At 43.7% G+C, this 17,998-nt stretch overlaps 1 protein-coding gene and 1 long non-coding RNA gene across 3 annotated transcripts in view; one reads left to right on the forward strand and one right to left on the reverse strand.

Moving 5' to 3' along the window:
* The first annotated feature begins 302 nt into the window (after positions 1 to 302).
* LOC106566907 (disks large-associated protein 4) overlaps positions 303 to 17,998 on the forward strand; it is a 30,092-nt gene continuing 12,396 nt past the window's right edge. For both annotated transcript variants that reach the window (XM_014135485.3, XM_045693150.2), the window contains exons 1-4: positions 303 to 1,512; positions 1,815 to 2,056; positions 3,264 to 3,429; positions 5,478 to 5,694. In XM_014135485.3, the coding sequence (XP_013990960.1) occupies positions 313 to 1,512; positions 1,815 to 2,056; positions 3,264 to 3,429; positions 5,478 to 5,694 (1,825 nt within the window). In that variant the 5' untranslated portion in view covers positions 303 to 312. The remainder of the gene's footprint in view (positions 1,513 to 1,814; positions 2,057 to 3,263; positions 3,430 to 5,477; positions 5,695 to 17,998) is intronic.
* On the reverse strand, positions 4,318 to 9,659 carry LOC123726209 (uncharacterized). The gene is made up of 2 exons (XR_006758554.2): positions 9,546 to 9,659; positions 4,318 to 6,216 (listed from the first exon to the last, which is right to left on the reverse strand). It is a non-coding gene; the product is annotated as an uncharacterized LOC123726209 (long non-coding RNA).

Here is a 17,998-nt window from a genome sequence, read left to right on the forward strand (position 1 = left end):
TTTTAATTTTGTATTAATTTGTCCAAAAAAACAACAACAAAAAACATAATTCCAATTTGACATTATGGGGGCTTTGTGTGTAGGCCAGTGACAAAACATCTCAATTTAATCCATTTTAATGAGAAGCAATAAAACTCTTATCAGCCCACTGACTCAAACTCTTACGTTAACTATTGCCTCCTCTTTCTCATACTGTATATTCTAAAAGATATCATATTCCTCTCTGTTCCAGGATGAGCCCTCCAGGGCTGTAAACGCGCCCCAGTTGGAGATATGTTCTAAGGGCAGCAGCAGACCTGCGCTGTGACAACCATGAAAGGGTTAGGAGCCAATCGCAGCCGTCACCTGTCAGACTCCTGTGAGCCATCGGGGGCCCCAAAGAAGCCCCTGTACCCCTTGACCTCTGACGCCCACGGCCCCTTCCTTCTGAGCCCCACCATGAACCACTACGGCACCCTGGACCCCCACCAACTCTACCAGGGCCCCAACCCCCAATCCCTGCCTTCGGAGTGCCTGCTGCCCCTCAACCAGATGTCCAACAGCAGCACCTTCCCCCGCCTCCACTTCACCTCCCAACAAGAGCAGGCTGACTACTCCCCGGACTACTCCCAGGGCTACATGGTCCCTGCCGGAGGTGGGCCTGTGGGCAGCCGGGCGGGCACCCTGTCCACCTCCATGTCCATGGGCCTGGGTCTTAGAGGGGCTCCCATGATCACCAGTGGATCAGTTACCATCTCCTCTGCAGCAGCGGCCAAGATGAACCGGCTGCCATCTAACCTGTTGGACCAGCTGGAGAAGCACCTACCTCTGCAAAGGGATGGCTTCAGTACCCTCCAGTTCCACCGGGGTAGGGTGGCCAAGCAGCGCAGCGAGAGTCCCGGACGCATCCGTCACATCATGCACTCTGTCCAGAAGCTCTTTAACAAGTCCCAGTCCCTGGAGGGCTCGGTGGTCAAGGGCAACATGAACAGCACTACAGGGGGAGGTGAAGAGGGGACCAGGCAGACCCGCAGGAGTAAGAGTAAAGACAGGGCTAAGACTGAGACGCTGAAGCAGCAACCTAGCAGGCCGAATGCACTGGGACTCTGGAGCTCAGACAATGCCCTGGAGAGTGACACCACCACCAAAGCTGGCACTATCGCCGTGGGCTACCGTAACCCACTTAGCATGATGACGTTAGGCAGGGCGGTGTCGGACAGCCAGGCCCCTCCAAGGCACCTCCCACAGGGCTACAACACCATCTCTGCTCACACACTCAAGGCCTCCAAGAGCAGCAGCGACCTCAAGTACCTGGCCTGCCCGCAAGCGCTGGCAGGGACCAGGGGAGGGGAGCTGGTGGGAGGAGGCAGCAGGGAGAGCACCCTGGTGAAGAGAGGCTCCTGGTCCACACTGACCCTCAACCAGGCCAGGCAGGTGCTCCAGAAGGGCTCAGCCACAGTTAACAGGACGCTGCTCAAAACCAAGTCGTGTCACCAGGACCTGACCTGTCAGTACCTCCAGGTAGGAGGCCAAGTGAGTATTATGCAGGCACTAGCATCCACTGCACCCCCTAATTCCCCTCACAGCTTTACTGTTCCCTGAAATTAGGAGATTTGTTTTAAAACCTAATTCATTTGAATCCCTTTCTAGCTACTGCATCTTGACATTTACAGTCTATAATCCCATTATTCAAATACTTTCATTTCAAATACACACACAGTACATTCACATGAAATGACCCATTCAAGGTTTCTCTCATTAAGCTAGTTGAAAGACTGTCTGATAAAGTGGAGTTGAAGGTTTGGTGACTCATTGTGGCCCCATGCTGTCTATAGATTCCCCTGGGGGACTGGAGCGCTACGCTGGGGGGCCGGGGCCGGCCCGGGGGTCTGGAGATCCCCTGCCGGAGAATGCGTAGTGGCAGCTACGTCAAGGCCATGGGGGACGTGGACCACGACAGCGAGGAGTCGGAGGGAAGCCCCAAACCCTCACCCAAAACAGCTGCCCGCCGCCAGAGCTACTTGAAGGCCACCCATCAGTCCCTGAGCGAGCAGCAGCCTCCACCACCTCTGCACAAGTGAGTGAAACAGCCTCAGGAGGAAATATGCATGTAGATCATACTGTAGTTAATACTGTTTAGATATGTCTCGAGTGAGGGGTTTGTTTCTCCTTATCAATCTATGTCATGACAGAACAGATAACATGGGATGTCCGAGGGAACGTATTATTTTATAGAGAAGTAGCTACAGACAACCTGCATGGAAACCTGCCTGCTCTAAAAGAGAGTTGAATATAACAATACAATTCAATTAAAGTGGCTACCACAAATGGACAGCAGGGGGCAGAATCCTGACACTGATGTGGAACAGTTTCTACAGTATATGCAAGGTAAAACCTGCAGGCTGCAACAGACCCTTGTTCATTAGGAGTACATATCAGCTTAACATGTTCTTAGGGGATGTTCATTTATAGGAAAAGGAAATCACCTACCAGCAACAGGTAACCAAAAGTTTCCATTTGAGGTCAAAAAGGTGAAATGTTTTGTCATGTTCCCCACCACCCAAACCGGCAGGCCTCGCTGCTACGCTCTCATGCTGAAGGATAATGGGGTACTGTGGTCTCCGCTACAGAGTGCATGCTCAATGCAGCATTTGGCCAGGTCAGTGTCTTATGGAGGGGGGCAGCACGGCCCTCCACTCACACATGCCCACCGCTGCTGCCGCTTCTCTCTAACCACCCCAGTGCTTTGTGTCGTGCCCCTTCCCACGCCCCATCTATTACCAAGTGCTCCGAGTGGTGTGTTAGTATCCCAGCCACAGCCAATCCAGTCATGTCTCTCATTATAAACCACTGATCCCCCATACAAACCCCTTCCACCCTCACCCCGGCACACACATTCCCACTAACAGGTGCCTTCTTACAGACAAGTCAGAACAGAGGAAACGATCTCCGTCTCAGCAGATTCCATTAATGATTACAAAGCAAAAAATAACTCAAATTTGCTCCCTTTTGTTTTGATGTTTACTGACGACTCAATGTTTCCTCTGTGCTGTCATTTTGATACCCAGCTACACCCCAATATCCTCTCATCTCACTGGTATTTAATCTCACAAAATCACAAGAGGTTTGGAGAAGGTTCAAAGCATCCACTGAAAATGGATGCTCCAGCACCAGCAGTTCTCATCAACCCAAGACGTCACGTTTCCTCCCCACCCTTCATCCAAGTATTTTCCTTACTGTTGAGGGGTAATTTCAGCAGCTAATTCTCCCCCCTTTCCCTGTAGCTGTCTCCCCTCCCTGAGAGAGCTCTCCACCAATCGGAGCCTGGACAACCTGGACTGCTTGGTGAGCCCAGGAGAGCCCCCGATGGCCATGCGGCACTGGGACGATGGCAAAGACTTCCACCAGAGCTACGCTACCCTGGGCAGGAGCATGATGAGCAGTGGGCAGGTATGTAAGTCCACTCTCTCTATTACACAGGACACTCTTCATCAGGGTCTAAAACAGGCCTGTCAGTTTGTGTGGGAATAATACCCCCATACAGCAAATACAACAGAAGTGTGACAGATGTAGGTACTACTGAATAAAATGAATTATTCATAAAGAATGCCCTCAGTCAGTGCAAAGACCTTCAGTGTGGACAAGCTTCAAGCCTGAAACAACAACCAGAAATTAATAGGATGTTGACAGCATGGTGCATTGCAGAGCCAGCAGAATCCTCTGTCTGTGACTGCAGGCAGGGATAGAATATTTCAGATTATGTGTGTGGTGAGATGCTGGTTGGTTAAACATTCAGTAAGCCAGAAGAGACAGGAATAGGAATGATGTTTGAAAGTAATTTTTAGACATGAGCCTAGGTTTTTATCAAGACCACCAGACTACTTTCAGATGGAAGACCCGACGCCACATATGCTCATGGAGTTAAAATAGCATCATATTACAGATGACAGCAGTTAAATTACCCTCTACCTCTTACAGGAATCTTTTGTTATTGTCAAATCATATTTGATTCATTGAATTTGGGAGATGACAAGAAAATCTCTTTGGGATAAAAGCAAGTTTTTTTATGAATGAACTGCAGCGTTTTATCGGGATTGATACCTGATGGATTACAATGGCTGCCTTAGCAGGAGAAGAGGCTTCAAAGGATCTGCATTGTTGTTCATGGCTGTAACTGTGCATAAAATCGAATACAGGAGAGGTTGTAATACATCGATGCCTTTCCATCAAGGCTTTTCATTGGGTAGAAAAAGGAGTACAGACAATATCAGCTTGCGTGCTAAAATTATAGACCATAAAGATGGTTTCAAGATGGTAATAATCATTCCAAAACCATGGTTAAAAGTATTGCAAGATTCTAATGGATCAAATAACAGATAAGCAGCAACCAAGGAAAAATGTGTAAATATCATGAAATGGTGTGAAGTTTCATCATTTGATTTGAATACTGAGCATCCCTGTTTACATCTCCTTTCTTTCTTGGGGGATACAATGATGACCATGTGCCAACTCTGGCACCAGCATCCTCCTCACACTGCAAAAGCAGGACGAACAAACACGGACTCCACCTGCTACCAACATCATTAAAACCTTGAACATCACAGCAGCCTGGTATAGAAGTCTGGGGCGTAATAGGCTATCATTGTTCCTCCTCCTCCACTCTGGCACTGTTTGAACAGTGAAACGAGCCCTTATCGCAGGGTGGACAGGTGAAGTTGACTCAGCTGGTCGGTCTCTCTACAATACCTACTTCCTGTCCAGTCTATACAGTTGTATTATGATATATTTCTGCTGGTGAATCTGCTGTTGTGGAAAAGTGTCATGTTGTCAACGCCAGAGCCTATAGTAAATGTGCTACACAAATAAACAAGTCCTGTAGATCAATAGCGTCGCTGAGCTGAGCAAAATCAGACACCACCACAACCACTACGACTATGATGTGGAGAGAGTGGACAGCTTGTAGTGGGAGGCTGTTGATGCCTCAGTCACAGTGATTGCATTAGCTCCAGGGAAGAGGAAAGGGAAATCTGACGCCGCTGGCTTGTCATCACTGATTAAACATTTTATGTGGTATTTCACAGATGGAATCTGTGTACTCACTGTATTGTATCAGTGAACACAAAGCTCAAACAGAATATTGATATAATGGGATATCTTCAACATGGTTATTGAATTAGCTTACTTTTGATCAATCCGTTTCATTAAGTACAATTTTGACTGTGCATGATAACTCCTGTGCCCATTTTCCTCTGGAGATAGTGATACTGTCCTTAATCAGTGCATGAGTTTCTTTGGTAAATCTAACAGTCCTTTTGATTGGGCTCTTGTGAGCTGAGGGAAACAGGATCCTTCCCACTCTCTCACCATACACCACTACCTTACTCCGAAGCATGCCCTGCCACCCGAGACTTGCACTGCTTTCGCCTCACAGGCGGTGGCGGGCTAGCAGTCGCCTAAGTCCCCGCCCCCAACGTGTCAACCTGCACGTGTCCTTTCAGGTGTGTGGGCAGGGCTGCGGGCGCTCGCTGTACTGCGAGGGGGAGTCCCAGGCGGTGGAGGCTCTGAACCTGCCCACACCGACGTGCTTTCGCTCCCGCAGCCACAGCTACCTGCGGGCTATCCAGGCCGGCTGCTCCCAGGATGAGGACACCGCCTCAGTGGACTCTGATTCATCTCCACCCACCACCACCGGCTGCACCTACACCTCCAGCCCCAGTGAGTGTACTGTAATGCTTAGGATGGGGGGGGTGGGCTGGGCCCTGGGCTCAGGAAGGAGTTGGGCTGGGCGTATGAGGGGGATGGGCCCTGGGCTCAATTCATGAATAATTTAGTATCTGCAAGATAAGGACTATGATGTAAAATTCCCACATGCATTGATGTATATTTTCAAATCCAGCAGAAGGGAAATTAATATGAAGGATGTGAGGGACTGTACTTCTTCCGTTGTAAAGGGTATGTACTCAGTAACGCATGCACTTACACACAAACAGGGTGTGACAGATTCTGTCTCTGGCTGGTGGCACTGAATGGCCTACCAGCCCAGTGTGAAAGTAGACAGTGAGCAGGGGACATATGATGTCTGGTGATTTCACAACATTTCTCCTCTTTAGCCATCCTTATCAAATCATCACTCCATATCAAGCCATTTCAAAGTTTTAGAGGAATTACATGACATGAAGCAATTCATCCATTGCAGCTGTGGGTGGTCTCAGATAGTGGTCTGTCGACTGCTGGAGCCTGTGAACATAAGAACAGATCAAAACATTATTTGATCCCTCAAAAACATGAAGCCCAAAGCACAACAATCGTGTTGAGTATGAATAAAAACACATCAAGGTCTACTTTTCATTGCAATTGTTTCCTCCAAACAATCTCTGTTTACATTCCTGAATCTGATGTATTTCTGTGGCTCAGCTCAGGGCCTTTGATGTCTGTTACCACATCAAGGCCTATGAAAGGGGCACTCAGACAGAGCTTACAGGGGGTGAAAAGTTTATAGGGGTAGAGTCTGAGCAGCATTGAAATCAGCATGGAAATCAAATGTGCCATGCAGTCTCTTTGGAGCACAACAGCGACGCTTGTCCAGATGAACTTTGCCTCAGGGCAGACTGTAGTGGGCTTAGAGCAGGGGCAGTGAAGTTGGTCTAGCTAGGCCTGCTTTGTGCTCTCTTGGTGAATCATCTTGGGTATTTGAAACAGATGCTGAAACAAGGCCTTTACAAGGGCAGGGCACCCCATAATTGACATGTTAGAGACTATTGCTGTTTCCATTAAATTTTTTGGGTACAGACTTAGCTATAGCCAAATATGAAAATTCAAAGTGTCAATCTGAACATTAGACCATAGTGTATAATTTGACTCATAGTTTTCAGCCAATCGAAGTAGCATGTTCCATCAAACATACTGTATCTTGCACTCTCACACATGTGTCTTTTCTTACAAGCACTGATTTTGCTGATAGCTGCTTTATTGAGGAAGGTTTTACTTGCAATGACTGTGTGAAATGTGGTTGTCTTACCTAAGTTGAAAGCAACACTGCAGCGCTCACACAGCCAGCCCAATTTTGATCTTTTTTCCACTAGTTGGTCTTTTGACCAAACATCTTTTTCACAGAACCGATTGGTCAAAAGACCAATTAGTGAAAAAAATATCAGAATTGGTCTACCTGTCTATGGCTGCACAGGCAGACAGATTCTGATATTTTTACACAGGCAGCCAAAATATCTGATGTGATTATTCAAAAGACCAATTAGTGGGGAAAAGATCTGAATTGCGCAGCCTAAATGCAGCCTGACTCCCCTGGATATTGCTGCATTCATAACCCAAGTGTGAAGGTGGCAATTATCAGTTGTGAAGTCGTAAATATCAGTTGAATGCATGCATTCATTCACATGCTTTGAACTCATTGAGAAACGCCGATTGGCCAATGGCCAACAATCTGCTTCAACCATAAACTAAAAGTACAGATATTATGCCTGTAAACAAATTTTAGTAATAAAAAACATATTAATATATAGATTGCTTTTTATAAATAATGTTTTGTTACGTTTAACTGCTTAAAATGCTGTTGTTGAGGTCATTTCCTTAGTAGGTGACATCAGAGGTCAGCATGTGGGAGAATTCAGAGCTCAGGGATTATAGATGAGTTTTCCACTTGTAATTACCAGTTGGAAATACCATTTCCGTAAATAACAAGTGTAGACTAACAGTGAAATGCTTTCTTACAGGTTTTTTTCCCCCAACAACGCAGTGTCAAAGACAAAGATTTAAAAAAATGAACATACAAATAGTGACACAAGGAATAAATACACAAAGAATAACGAATAACAATAACGAGTAAAAATAATATGGCTATATACAGGGAGTACTAGTAATTGAGGTAGCTGTCTACATATAGTAGGGCCGGGGTAAAGTGACTAGGCAACATGATCGATAATAGACAGTAGCAGTGTTGTGTGTTTGGCGTCAGTATGCATGTGTGTATGTACGTATTGTGTGCGTGTGTTGGGGTGTCAGTGTGAATGTGTGGGTAGAGTCCAGTGTGTGTGCATAGGGACGTTCAAGTGGATTTTTCCCAGTCATATGTGGTAAATATACCATCTTCCCAATTGGTTATGAATGCAGGGCAGTTTTTCATTCACCTGATGATACAAGATGTGAAAATGTGTTTTTTTGTTAAAGTATGATTGGGGTCCATGGGAGGGTGTCCATGGGCAAAAAAAGCTTGCCTGTGCGAAAAAATGATAAAACATTTACATTTACAGGCGGGAACGAAGGCTACCAGGGCGGGGGAAAAACGTACCCACAAAAACAGACAGAGATATTATCCAATGGGCGTTTAGAAATCCTCTATCGTATACCAAAACGTCGGGAAAATGTGACGCACTTAGCTGAACCAATCCTGTTCGTCTACGCTAAGATTGATGACCAATGACATCCAATGGTGTTGTAGTGGTCTGTCTTGAAAAGTGGACTCCAAGCCCCATCTTCAAGGGCGTGTCCTATTCGAATCCTTTCTTTAAGGAAAGTACGTTGTGAACAATCAAATGCCACCGTAGCGTATGCCTCTCTCACTATTAAAACAACCATGAATGAATGAACAGAAAATACGGATTTATTGACTCACCTTTATCAAAGTAAGATTCAGTATTTTATAAAGTACTCCTGCCTGCACAGAGTTTTGAACCGATTGGTATTAAACGTCGTAAGCCTAGCTAGCTAACGTTACCTAGCTGGTTAACGTGGATGATGAATCGCCCTGATTCTGGTAACCACGTAGCTAGCCAGCTTGCTAGTAATGGTAGCTAGGCAGCTACATCGCACAGATGCTTGTTTCATTCCACTGCTAACGTTACTAACAGTCATTTGTCACGCTAATACGTGAGCTATTATTATTAGCAGGTGACAGTTTGTGGCGAAAATTAGCTAGCTAGCAGCAATGTATTTGTATTGTTCTTTAGCTCGTTTAGCTAGGCAATGTTAGCGAAAGCAACCGTATTGTTAACCAGCTAGCTGCCAGCACGCCATCGTGATAAAACGGGAAACTAGCTAACGTTAGCTATCAACGCTGTCAACCACTGGTTGAATTATCAAACCAGTTAACTAGATTCCTATTTTGGTGAGTTTGAAGTGAGACATGTAAAATTCAATGACAAGTTCCATGTCATACATTTTCCCACCATGACATTGATGATCATATGATCCAGCTAACGTTAGATCCCGTTGCTAGATCATCCAGCCAAGTTAGCTAAAAAGCTTGTTTAACCATTTTGACATTCTTGTGTTATTGTTTATTCTGCTTCGTCTTAGTTGCACGTTAAAAGGTGTGCGTGTGGTAAGTTAAGTAGTAACACCGCATCCTTGCCAAGGATCTAGCTGCCTCCTTGCCAAATGCTTTAATAATGCATGTATTTGTTTGGTTTTACTGCTATGGTCAAAGCAAATGGATAGCTGACGATTTGTGAGCCAAACAGAAATTAAGCAGGTATTGATTGCTAACAATACTATTTCAAAACATACTGTTATGAATTTATCACTCAGGTCAACTGATGTTCGTTGGAGTTTACCTTGCTTAGAAGTCAGTTGAAGGCCAGTAGCTATTTCAGTAGCAATCCCCTGTCGCTTGCCTTTTTATTGCCTTATAGTCAAAGGCCTTTTATAGTCTGATTAGAGAGTACTGCATATACAATCAATAATTGAGCAGCTTCTGGCACCGTGCTCACTGAAGTGCTTTGCAGTTAGACAGCTGGGCCTTTTCAGAGGGGATTTGATCAGTGCTCTGTGTACCAGGGACCAGCATAGAACCCCTGACTCAAAGTTTTAGCCTGAAAGTTGTTGTAGGGCTGGGATCAGATGGCCGTTCATTCATAGGCTTCGGATAACACATGCTTAGCACACAAATACACAGACATTGAGTTGCATGCGCTGGCTATACACCCACACTGACAACAGACATACTCATTGGTGAGTCAGTGAGTGGTTTGAGAAGTCACTTTTAATGCCTGAAATATGGTACATTTCAGATCAACCTAAAGAATAAAGTAGTAGAGTAGTATGAGTAGTAAAATGACTCATTGGTTGGTTGTGCTAAAGAAAAATTTATCAAAGTAGCACAATGATGCAATCCCGGCCAGGGAGTCTGCAAGCCCCTCCTATTAGGTTTGGCTGAATCTGAATCCCTGTCCAATTGAAGTGACCAATCTGTCAGAATTGGGTCACAAGGAGGATTTCCTGCATCCATGGTGTCATAATTCAATCTCAAAGGCTCAGTCTGAGGAAGTGGGACGGTGTACCACTTGTGTAGCTGGTCACTACACACACTGCTCTAAAAAGAGGGTCGCCCAATCCTACGATATGTGTTGAACACAAGATTACAAGGGGTTGAAAGGGGTTTGAAGTGTGCGTGTGTGTGTGTGTGTGTGTGTGTGTGTGTGTGTGTGTGTGTGTGCGTGCTTGCATGAGCAAAATGGTGTCTGGTCTGTCTGGATTTGGCTTGCTGTAGTAGTCCCTGTCCAGCTTGTCTGCTGCTTTCTCTCATCAGCCCTTTCCGTCCCCTCTGGGTTTGGGCAACCAGCCTAGTTCTCCAGCAGACAGCCAGTCTGCATGTCACCCTGCCACTATAATGCTGTTAATCTGGGGCTAATCCAACCGCCGGCTGTGCCTTGTGCAGATTGGGAACACTCACAGGAGCACCTATTAAAGGTTTCCCAGGCAGCACTAGTCCAACACACAGTGAGGGCATGGATGTTTAGTGTTGCAGACAGGAAGGAATGCAGGAATCAGCTCAGGAGTCACCAGACCACCAAGGTCCCATTCAATGGGTTGCAATGGCAGACATGTTGTAGAATGTTCAGAGAAAGAACATACATGCTGCTTTTTCTATCTGCAGCGTTTAGAACTGTGTTCCCTCAAGGTTTTGAAAACGACCAAATTAGCACTGTCTCATCTCTCCCCGCTGAAGCTAGTTTGCATAATTAACACACATCTCAACTGGCAGGATGAGGAGTGCACAAAAATAAACCCAACAGTAATTAAACTGTCAAAATCCCACAGCAATCTCCAGACACTTGACATCCCAAGAGAGCAGAGAACTAGGGCTGTCCCCGACAACAATTATTGGTTGACCAAGAGTCAGTCGTCTGTTCTTTCACTAATCGATTGGTAGAAATGTTCAAACGTGTATTTTTCCATATATAGACACATCCTATGTGTTTTAATCAAATCAACCATATGCACTGAGCTTGTCTAATGGTTTAAGCACACTGTTTGATGAAATAATTAAGACACAAATGATTAAAGGCAGTCGGATTGCAACTGATTTGGTTGTGCCGGACTAACTTAGACTTATTGCGCTGTGTTGAAAAAAATGACAGTGACACTGACTTGCACCCATTCACTCTCCTCCCTGCTGCAGCGACCACCACAGAACATGTTTATCGCGCTGTCCGTGTTGCTGAAGCTGCAACATAATTACAGCCATTTCTGACCCGAAAAGTTCTGTTATCGAAATCCCTAATTTGTTTAGGAAACACATTCCCTGTTCCCTCAACCCTTGCTCTCTTTACGTGACACGTGGGCATCGCATGCACGTGACCAATAGGGCCTGCCCTATAGCATATCATAATCACATCAATAAATTGGCTATAACAAACTCTGAACACAATAACAGCAAAATGGATGCAGAGGACATGACAAACTCGAAATGGGAATGTTTACTGGTTGCTCAGGAGGTAAAGGGGAAGTCAGATGTGTGGAATAAATTTGACTAGTTGCGGAAAATACTGGAGTTCAAGAAAAAGGTAAGGATAATGTATTCAGCCTTTAAATAAATGTACCAGAGCGTGTTGTAAGTCTTTATTACAGCAAAGACTAAAAACAGTTACATTCATTGGTGAATGCAATTTCCAAAATGGAACGGTTTTATTGTTTATGCTAATTATTCAAGGGACGCTTTATTTTAAAACTAAAATGCTTGATTGCGTTTAAAGTCAGGAATGACTCCTATGCTGTGTGGTGACTTGAATAAATTATTGATTGACACAGTAGCCTATATAAGTATTGAAATATAGTCCTAAGTTAGTTTTGGTATTAAGACTAAACAGGATGTGCTCTTAGGCTTTCAGCTCGATGGTGGTTATACAAGGCTGCTATACTAAGCCTACTACTGATAAAGACATTACTTATTATGAGGATAATGATAATGAGATCAAGAAAAAGGAGGCTTATAGTTTTTCGGACAATTTGGAACAGTGTAAACAACAGTAAATTAATTCTAAAACGAGAGACCTAATTAAGTTGGTTTCCTCTCACTTTTCTTAGACAAGGCAAGGGCTGTTTTTTTTCTTCATCTCATTCTGCTGCTGCCTCCGCCGCATTGTTCTCAACACCATTATGCTGATTAACTTTGCTATTATGCACATAGCAACATGGTCTAGGAAAAGGCGCCAATTCAACAGCGCACTGATGTGTTTCAGAACCGCAGATAGCGACCACTATCCAATGAGGAAGAAAGTGCATTTTTATTAATGTTGCACTGTTGTTCTGACATAATATAACCTTATAGAATTTCAGTAGCACATCTCAGAGTGATGGACTGTGCCATCCCCACGGCCTCCACAATGGATTAGTCCACTCAGACAGGCGTGAATCAGACAGTTGTTTTATGGTGTCTTGCTATTGCTCGACTAAAATCTTGGTCGACCAAAAGCCTATCGACCAAACAATCGATCGATCGACTAAATGGGGTCAGCCCTAAAGAGAACAGAACTGATTTTAAATCTGCGGGTAAAAACGATGAATACAGAGGGTGAAATGAAACTGGGTCACGTCAGTGTAATTTATCTGGTCTTTAACTGTCTGCCGATCCGTTACTGGATATCAGATACGTCTCTCACACGTGCTGGTAGAGCTAGTATTTCCTGGAGCCTTAACTGCAATGCTTTTAACAAGCAATCCAATTTAGGTTAACCAAAATCACCAACTTGTGATGATCCCCAACATGTTGACAGTGCTGTTATGGATGTTAAGTGCTTTCCGAGCAGAAGAAACCCCATGAGCCCCACAGAGAAACAGCCTTTTGCCTACTCTCCTAACACCTTTCCCTTTGATCAGTGCATGATAGACCACTCCCCATCAGTTATAATCAACAACACTGACAGTAAAACAACTTTAGTGCTGATCAAATTCCAGTTCCGTAATCAACTCATGCCTTGTGTATGAACATACAGTAGCTTGGGCAAGACAGGTTTATCCTTGAATGCAAAGTAAAGGTGTGATTCACCGACACATTCACTACTCATGTTATCAGATATCCAAGTGCTCAGTGTTTTTGGAGGTGAACAGGGTACATGTTTTTCTCTACTAGTATCAGATACTTAGGGCTGGCATTATCTGTGGAACCAGTGGTTGAGTAGTAGCATAGCTGGTTGGCACTGCCCCCACAGGAGCAGAGGTTCAAGGCCGCTTAGTTTATCTACCCCATAATCACCTCTGGGCGGGCAGCCCATGATCATGTAGTAGAAGAGGGCAGAGCAAGTGTAGTACAAATCACAGCAGGACTGGACAGAGAGCATTTCTGACAACAGTATGAATAATATGTAGTACTACAGCTTTAGTGAGTGCTTATTTCTGTCATTAGTGTTACTGATGGAATATTACTTTTTTTCTATGACATTTGTTTGAGGGAGTAGGCTCTCTGTCAGTCTGGGCATTATACATGTTTGTGTGTACTGTGTATGGTCCACGCTAGCCTCATAGACATGGGTATCAAGAGGCTTGTGGTACTTAGAACGTGACAACACGTTACATTAATTCACTCGTTTAGTCTTGTCTATGCTGGGCATTTGAGGAATCTGTCTCGTTCTCAGGGAGTAAATGTCCCTTTGTCCTCGGCTGGCGCTGGGCCCAGAGCCGAGGCTGTTGCTGCTATTACAGCAATGTGTGAGACAGCGTTTCTCTCTGTGGCCTCTGGATTCCACAGCCCTGTTTGTGTGCATTGGTGACATTTTAATGATGGATTAAATGGAGCAGCCTGGCGTTTGTTGATGACAGATCTCATGTCTACACTACCCTGTTGATTTAAACAAAGGTTTTTGAAGGAAGTTTGGTCACACCAACATTAGCCTATATAGGACAGGCGTTTCCCTTTGTAACAGTGAATCGACTGTGAAACAGGCCTAGGCAAACCCATGTAATTACCCTGCCCTTGTTTCATTATTTTTTTAACCTTTATTTAACTAGGCAAGTCAGTTAAGAACAAATTCTTATTTGCGCCTCCCTATGGCACTCCCAATCACGGCTGGTTGTGATACAGCCTGGAATCGAACCTGTGTCTGTAGTGACGCCTCTAGCACTGAGATGCAGTGCCTTAGACTGCTGTACCACTCGGGAGCCCTTGTAGTAGTCAAGTATGTAGGTTATTCCCTACAGTTACCGGTAATAGTGCTACCAACATTGTTTTCATTCAGCCTGTGACTGTGTGTGTAGTCATGTGTGGGAGTAGACTTGGAGCCCATATGACTTGGTGAATGTGGTAACTGGACTAGAGGTCAACCGACTATGATTGTTCAACACCGATACCGATTTATTGCAGGACCAAAAAAAGTCGATAACGATTAATCGTCTTTTTTTTCTTCTTTTACAGTTGAAGTCGGAAGTTTACATTCACTTAGGTTGGAGTCATTAAAACTCGTTTTTCAACCACTCCACACATTTCTTGTTAACAAACTGTAGTTTTTGCAAATTGGTTAGGAAATCTACATTGTGCATGACACAAGTAATTTTTCCAACAATTGTTTACAGACAGATTATTTCACTTAGAATTCACTGTATCACAATTCCAGTGGGTCAGAAGTTTACATACACTAAGTTGACTGTGCCTTTAAACAGCTTGAAAAATTACAGAAAATTATGTCATGGCTTTAGAAGATTCTGATAGGCTAATTGACATCATTTGAGTCAATTGGAGGTGTACCTGTGGATGTATTTCAAGGCCTACCTTCAAACTCAGTGCGTCTTTGCTTAACATCAAAAGAAATCGGACAAGACCTCCGAAAATAAATTGTAGACTTCCACAAGTCTGGTTCATCCAATTTCCAAACACCTGAAGGTACCACGTTCATCTGTACAAACAATAGTACGCAAGTATAAACACAATGGGACCACACAGCTGTCATACGGCTCAGGAAGGAGATGTGTTCTGTCTCCTAGAGGTGAACGTACTTTGGTGCGAAAAGTGCAAATCAATCCCAGAACAAAAGCAAAGGACCTTGTGAAGATGTTGGAGGAAACAGGTACAAAAGTATCTATATCCACAGTAAAACGAGTCCTATATCGACATAACCTGAAAGGCCGCTCAGCAAGGAAGAAGCCACTGCTCCAAAACCGCCCAAAAAACCCAGACTATGGTTTGCAACTGCACATGGGGACAAAGATTGTACTTTTTGGAGAAATGTCCTCTGGTCTGATGAAACAAATATAGAACTGTTTGGCCATAAAGACCATTGTTATGTTTGGAGGGAAAAGGGGGAGGTTTGCAAGCCCGAAGAACACCATCTCAACCGTGAAGCACGGGGGTGACAGCATCATGTTGTGGGGGTGCTTTGCTGCAGGAGGGACTGGTGCACATCAAAAAATAGCACCATGAGGGAGGACAATTACGTGGATATATTGAAGCAACATCTCAATACATCAGTCAGGAAGTTAAAGCTTGGTCGCAAATGGGTCTTCCAAATGGACAATGACCCCAAGCATACTTCCAAAGTTGTGGCAAAATGGCTTAAGGACAACAAAGTCAAGGTATTGGAGTGGCCATCACAAAGCCCTGACATCAATCCTATAGAAAATGTGTGGGCAGAACTGAAAAAGCGTGTGTGAGCAAGGAGCCCAACAAACCTGACTCAGTTACATTAGCTCTGTCAGGAGGAATGGGCCAAAATTCACCCAACTTATTGTGGGAAGCTTGTGAAAGGCTACCTGAAACGTTTGACCCAAGTAAACAATTTAAAGGCAATGCTATCAAATACTAATTGAGTGTATGTAAACCCCTGACCCACTGGGAATGTGATGAAAGAAATAGAAGCTGAAATAAATCATTCTCTATTATTATTCTGACATTTCACATTCTTAAAATACAGTGGTGATCCTAACTGAACTAAGACAGGGAATTATTACTAGGATTAAATGTCAAGAATTGTGAAACTAAGTTTAAATCTATTTGGCTAATGTGTACGTAAACTTCTGACTTCAACTGTATATATATTTGTAATAATGACAATTAACACAATACTGAATTAACACTTTTATTTTAACTAAATATAGTACATAAATCTATTTAGTCTCAAATAAATAATGAAACATGCTCAATTTGGTTTAAATAATGCAAAACACAGTGTTGGAGAAAAAAGTAAAAGTGCAATATGTGCCATGTAAAAAAGCTAACGTTTAAGTTCCTTGCCCAGAACATAAGAAAGCTGGTGGTTCAATATTCCCAGTTCTTCAATATTCCAAGTTAAGAAGTTTTAGTTTGTAGTTATTATACCATTTGTATTTCATATACCTTTGACTATTGGCTGTTCTAATAGGCACTTTAGTATTGCCAGCCTAATCTCAGGAGTTGATAGGCTTGAAGTCAAAAACAGCGCTGTGATCAAGCATTGCTAAGAGCTGCTAGCAAATGCAGGAAAGTACTGTTTGAATGAATGCTTATGAGCCCGCTGCTGCCTACCACCGCTCAGTCAGTCTGCTCTATCAAATATCAAATCATAGACTTAATTATAATATAATAAACACAGAAATACAAGCCTTTGGTCATTAATATGGTCAAATCCGGAAACTATCATTTCGAAAACAAAATGTTTATTCTTTCAGTGAAATACGGAACCGTTCCGTATTTTATCCAAGGGGTGGCATCCCTAAGTCTAAATATTGCTGTTACATTGCACAACCTTCAATGTTATGTAATAATTATGTAAAATTCTGGCAAATTAGTTAGTTCACAACGAACCAGGCGGCCCAAACTGTTGCATATACCCTGACTCTGCTTGCACTGAACGCAAGAGAAGTGACACAATTTCCCTAGTTAATATTGCCTGCTAATATGAATTTCTTCACTAAATATGCAGGTTTAAAAATATTTACTTCTGTATTGATTTTAAGAAAGGCATTGATGTTTATGGTTAGGTACATTTGTGCAAAGATTGTGCTTTTTTCAGCAATGCGCTTCTGTTAAATCATCACCCGTTTGGCGAAGTTGAAGTAGGCTGTGATTCGATGATAATCAATGCAGTGGCTGTTAATTTATATGCAATGAAGAACAAGCTAGTTAACCTAGTAATATCATCAACCATGTGTAGTTAACTAGTGATTATGTGAAGATTGATTGTTTTTTTATAAGGTAAGTTTGATGCTAGCTTGCAACTTACCTTGGCTCCTTGCTGCACTCACGTAACAGGTGGTCAGCCTGCCACGCAATTTCCTCGTGGATTGCAATGTAATCGGCCATAATCGGTGTCCAAAAATGCTGTTTACCGATTATGAAAACTTGAAATCGGCCCTAATTAATTGGCAGCTGTTTAAATAGCTAGCCAGCTATGTACAGTGCCTTGCAAAAGTATTCACCCCTTTAGCATTTTGTTGCCTTACAACATGGAATTAAAATTGATTTTTGGGGGAGTTTGTATCATTTGATTTACACAACATGCCTACCACTTTGAAGATGCAAAATATTTTTTCTTGTGAAACAAACAAGAAATAAGACAAAAAAACTGAACTTGAGCGTGCCTAACTATTCACCCCCCCCCCCCCCCCCCCCCCCAAGTCAATACTTTGTAGAGCCACCTGCAATTACAGCTGCAAGTCTTTTGGGATATGTCTCTATAAGCTTGGCACATCTATCCCTTAAACCACTCAAGTGTTGCTTTAGCAGTGTGCTTAGGGTCATTGTCCTGCTGGAAGGTGAACCTCCGTCCCAGTCTCAAATCTCTGGAAGACTGAAACAGGTTTCCCTCAAGAATGTCCCTGT

Source organism: Salmo salar, chromosome 13, assembly GCF_965601325.2.
Source record: "Salmo salar chromosome 13, fSalSal1, whole genome shotgun sequence".
In the NCBI taxonomy this organism is placed as follows: domain Eukaryota; kingdom Metazoa; phylum Chordata; class Actinopteri; order Salmoniformes; family Salmonidae; genus Salmo; species Salmo salar.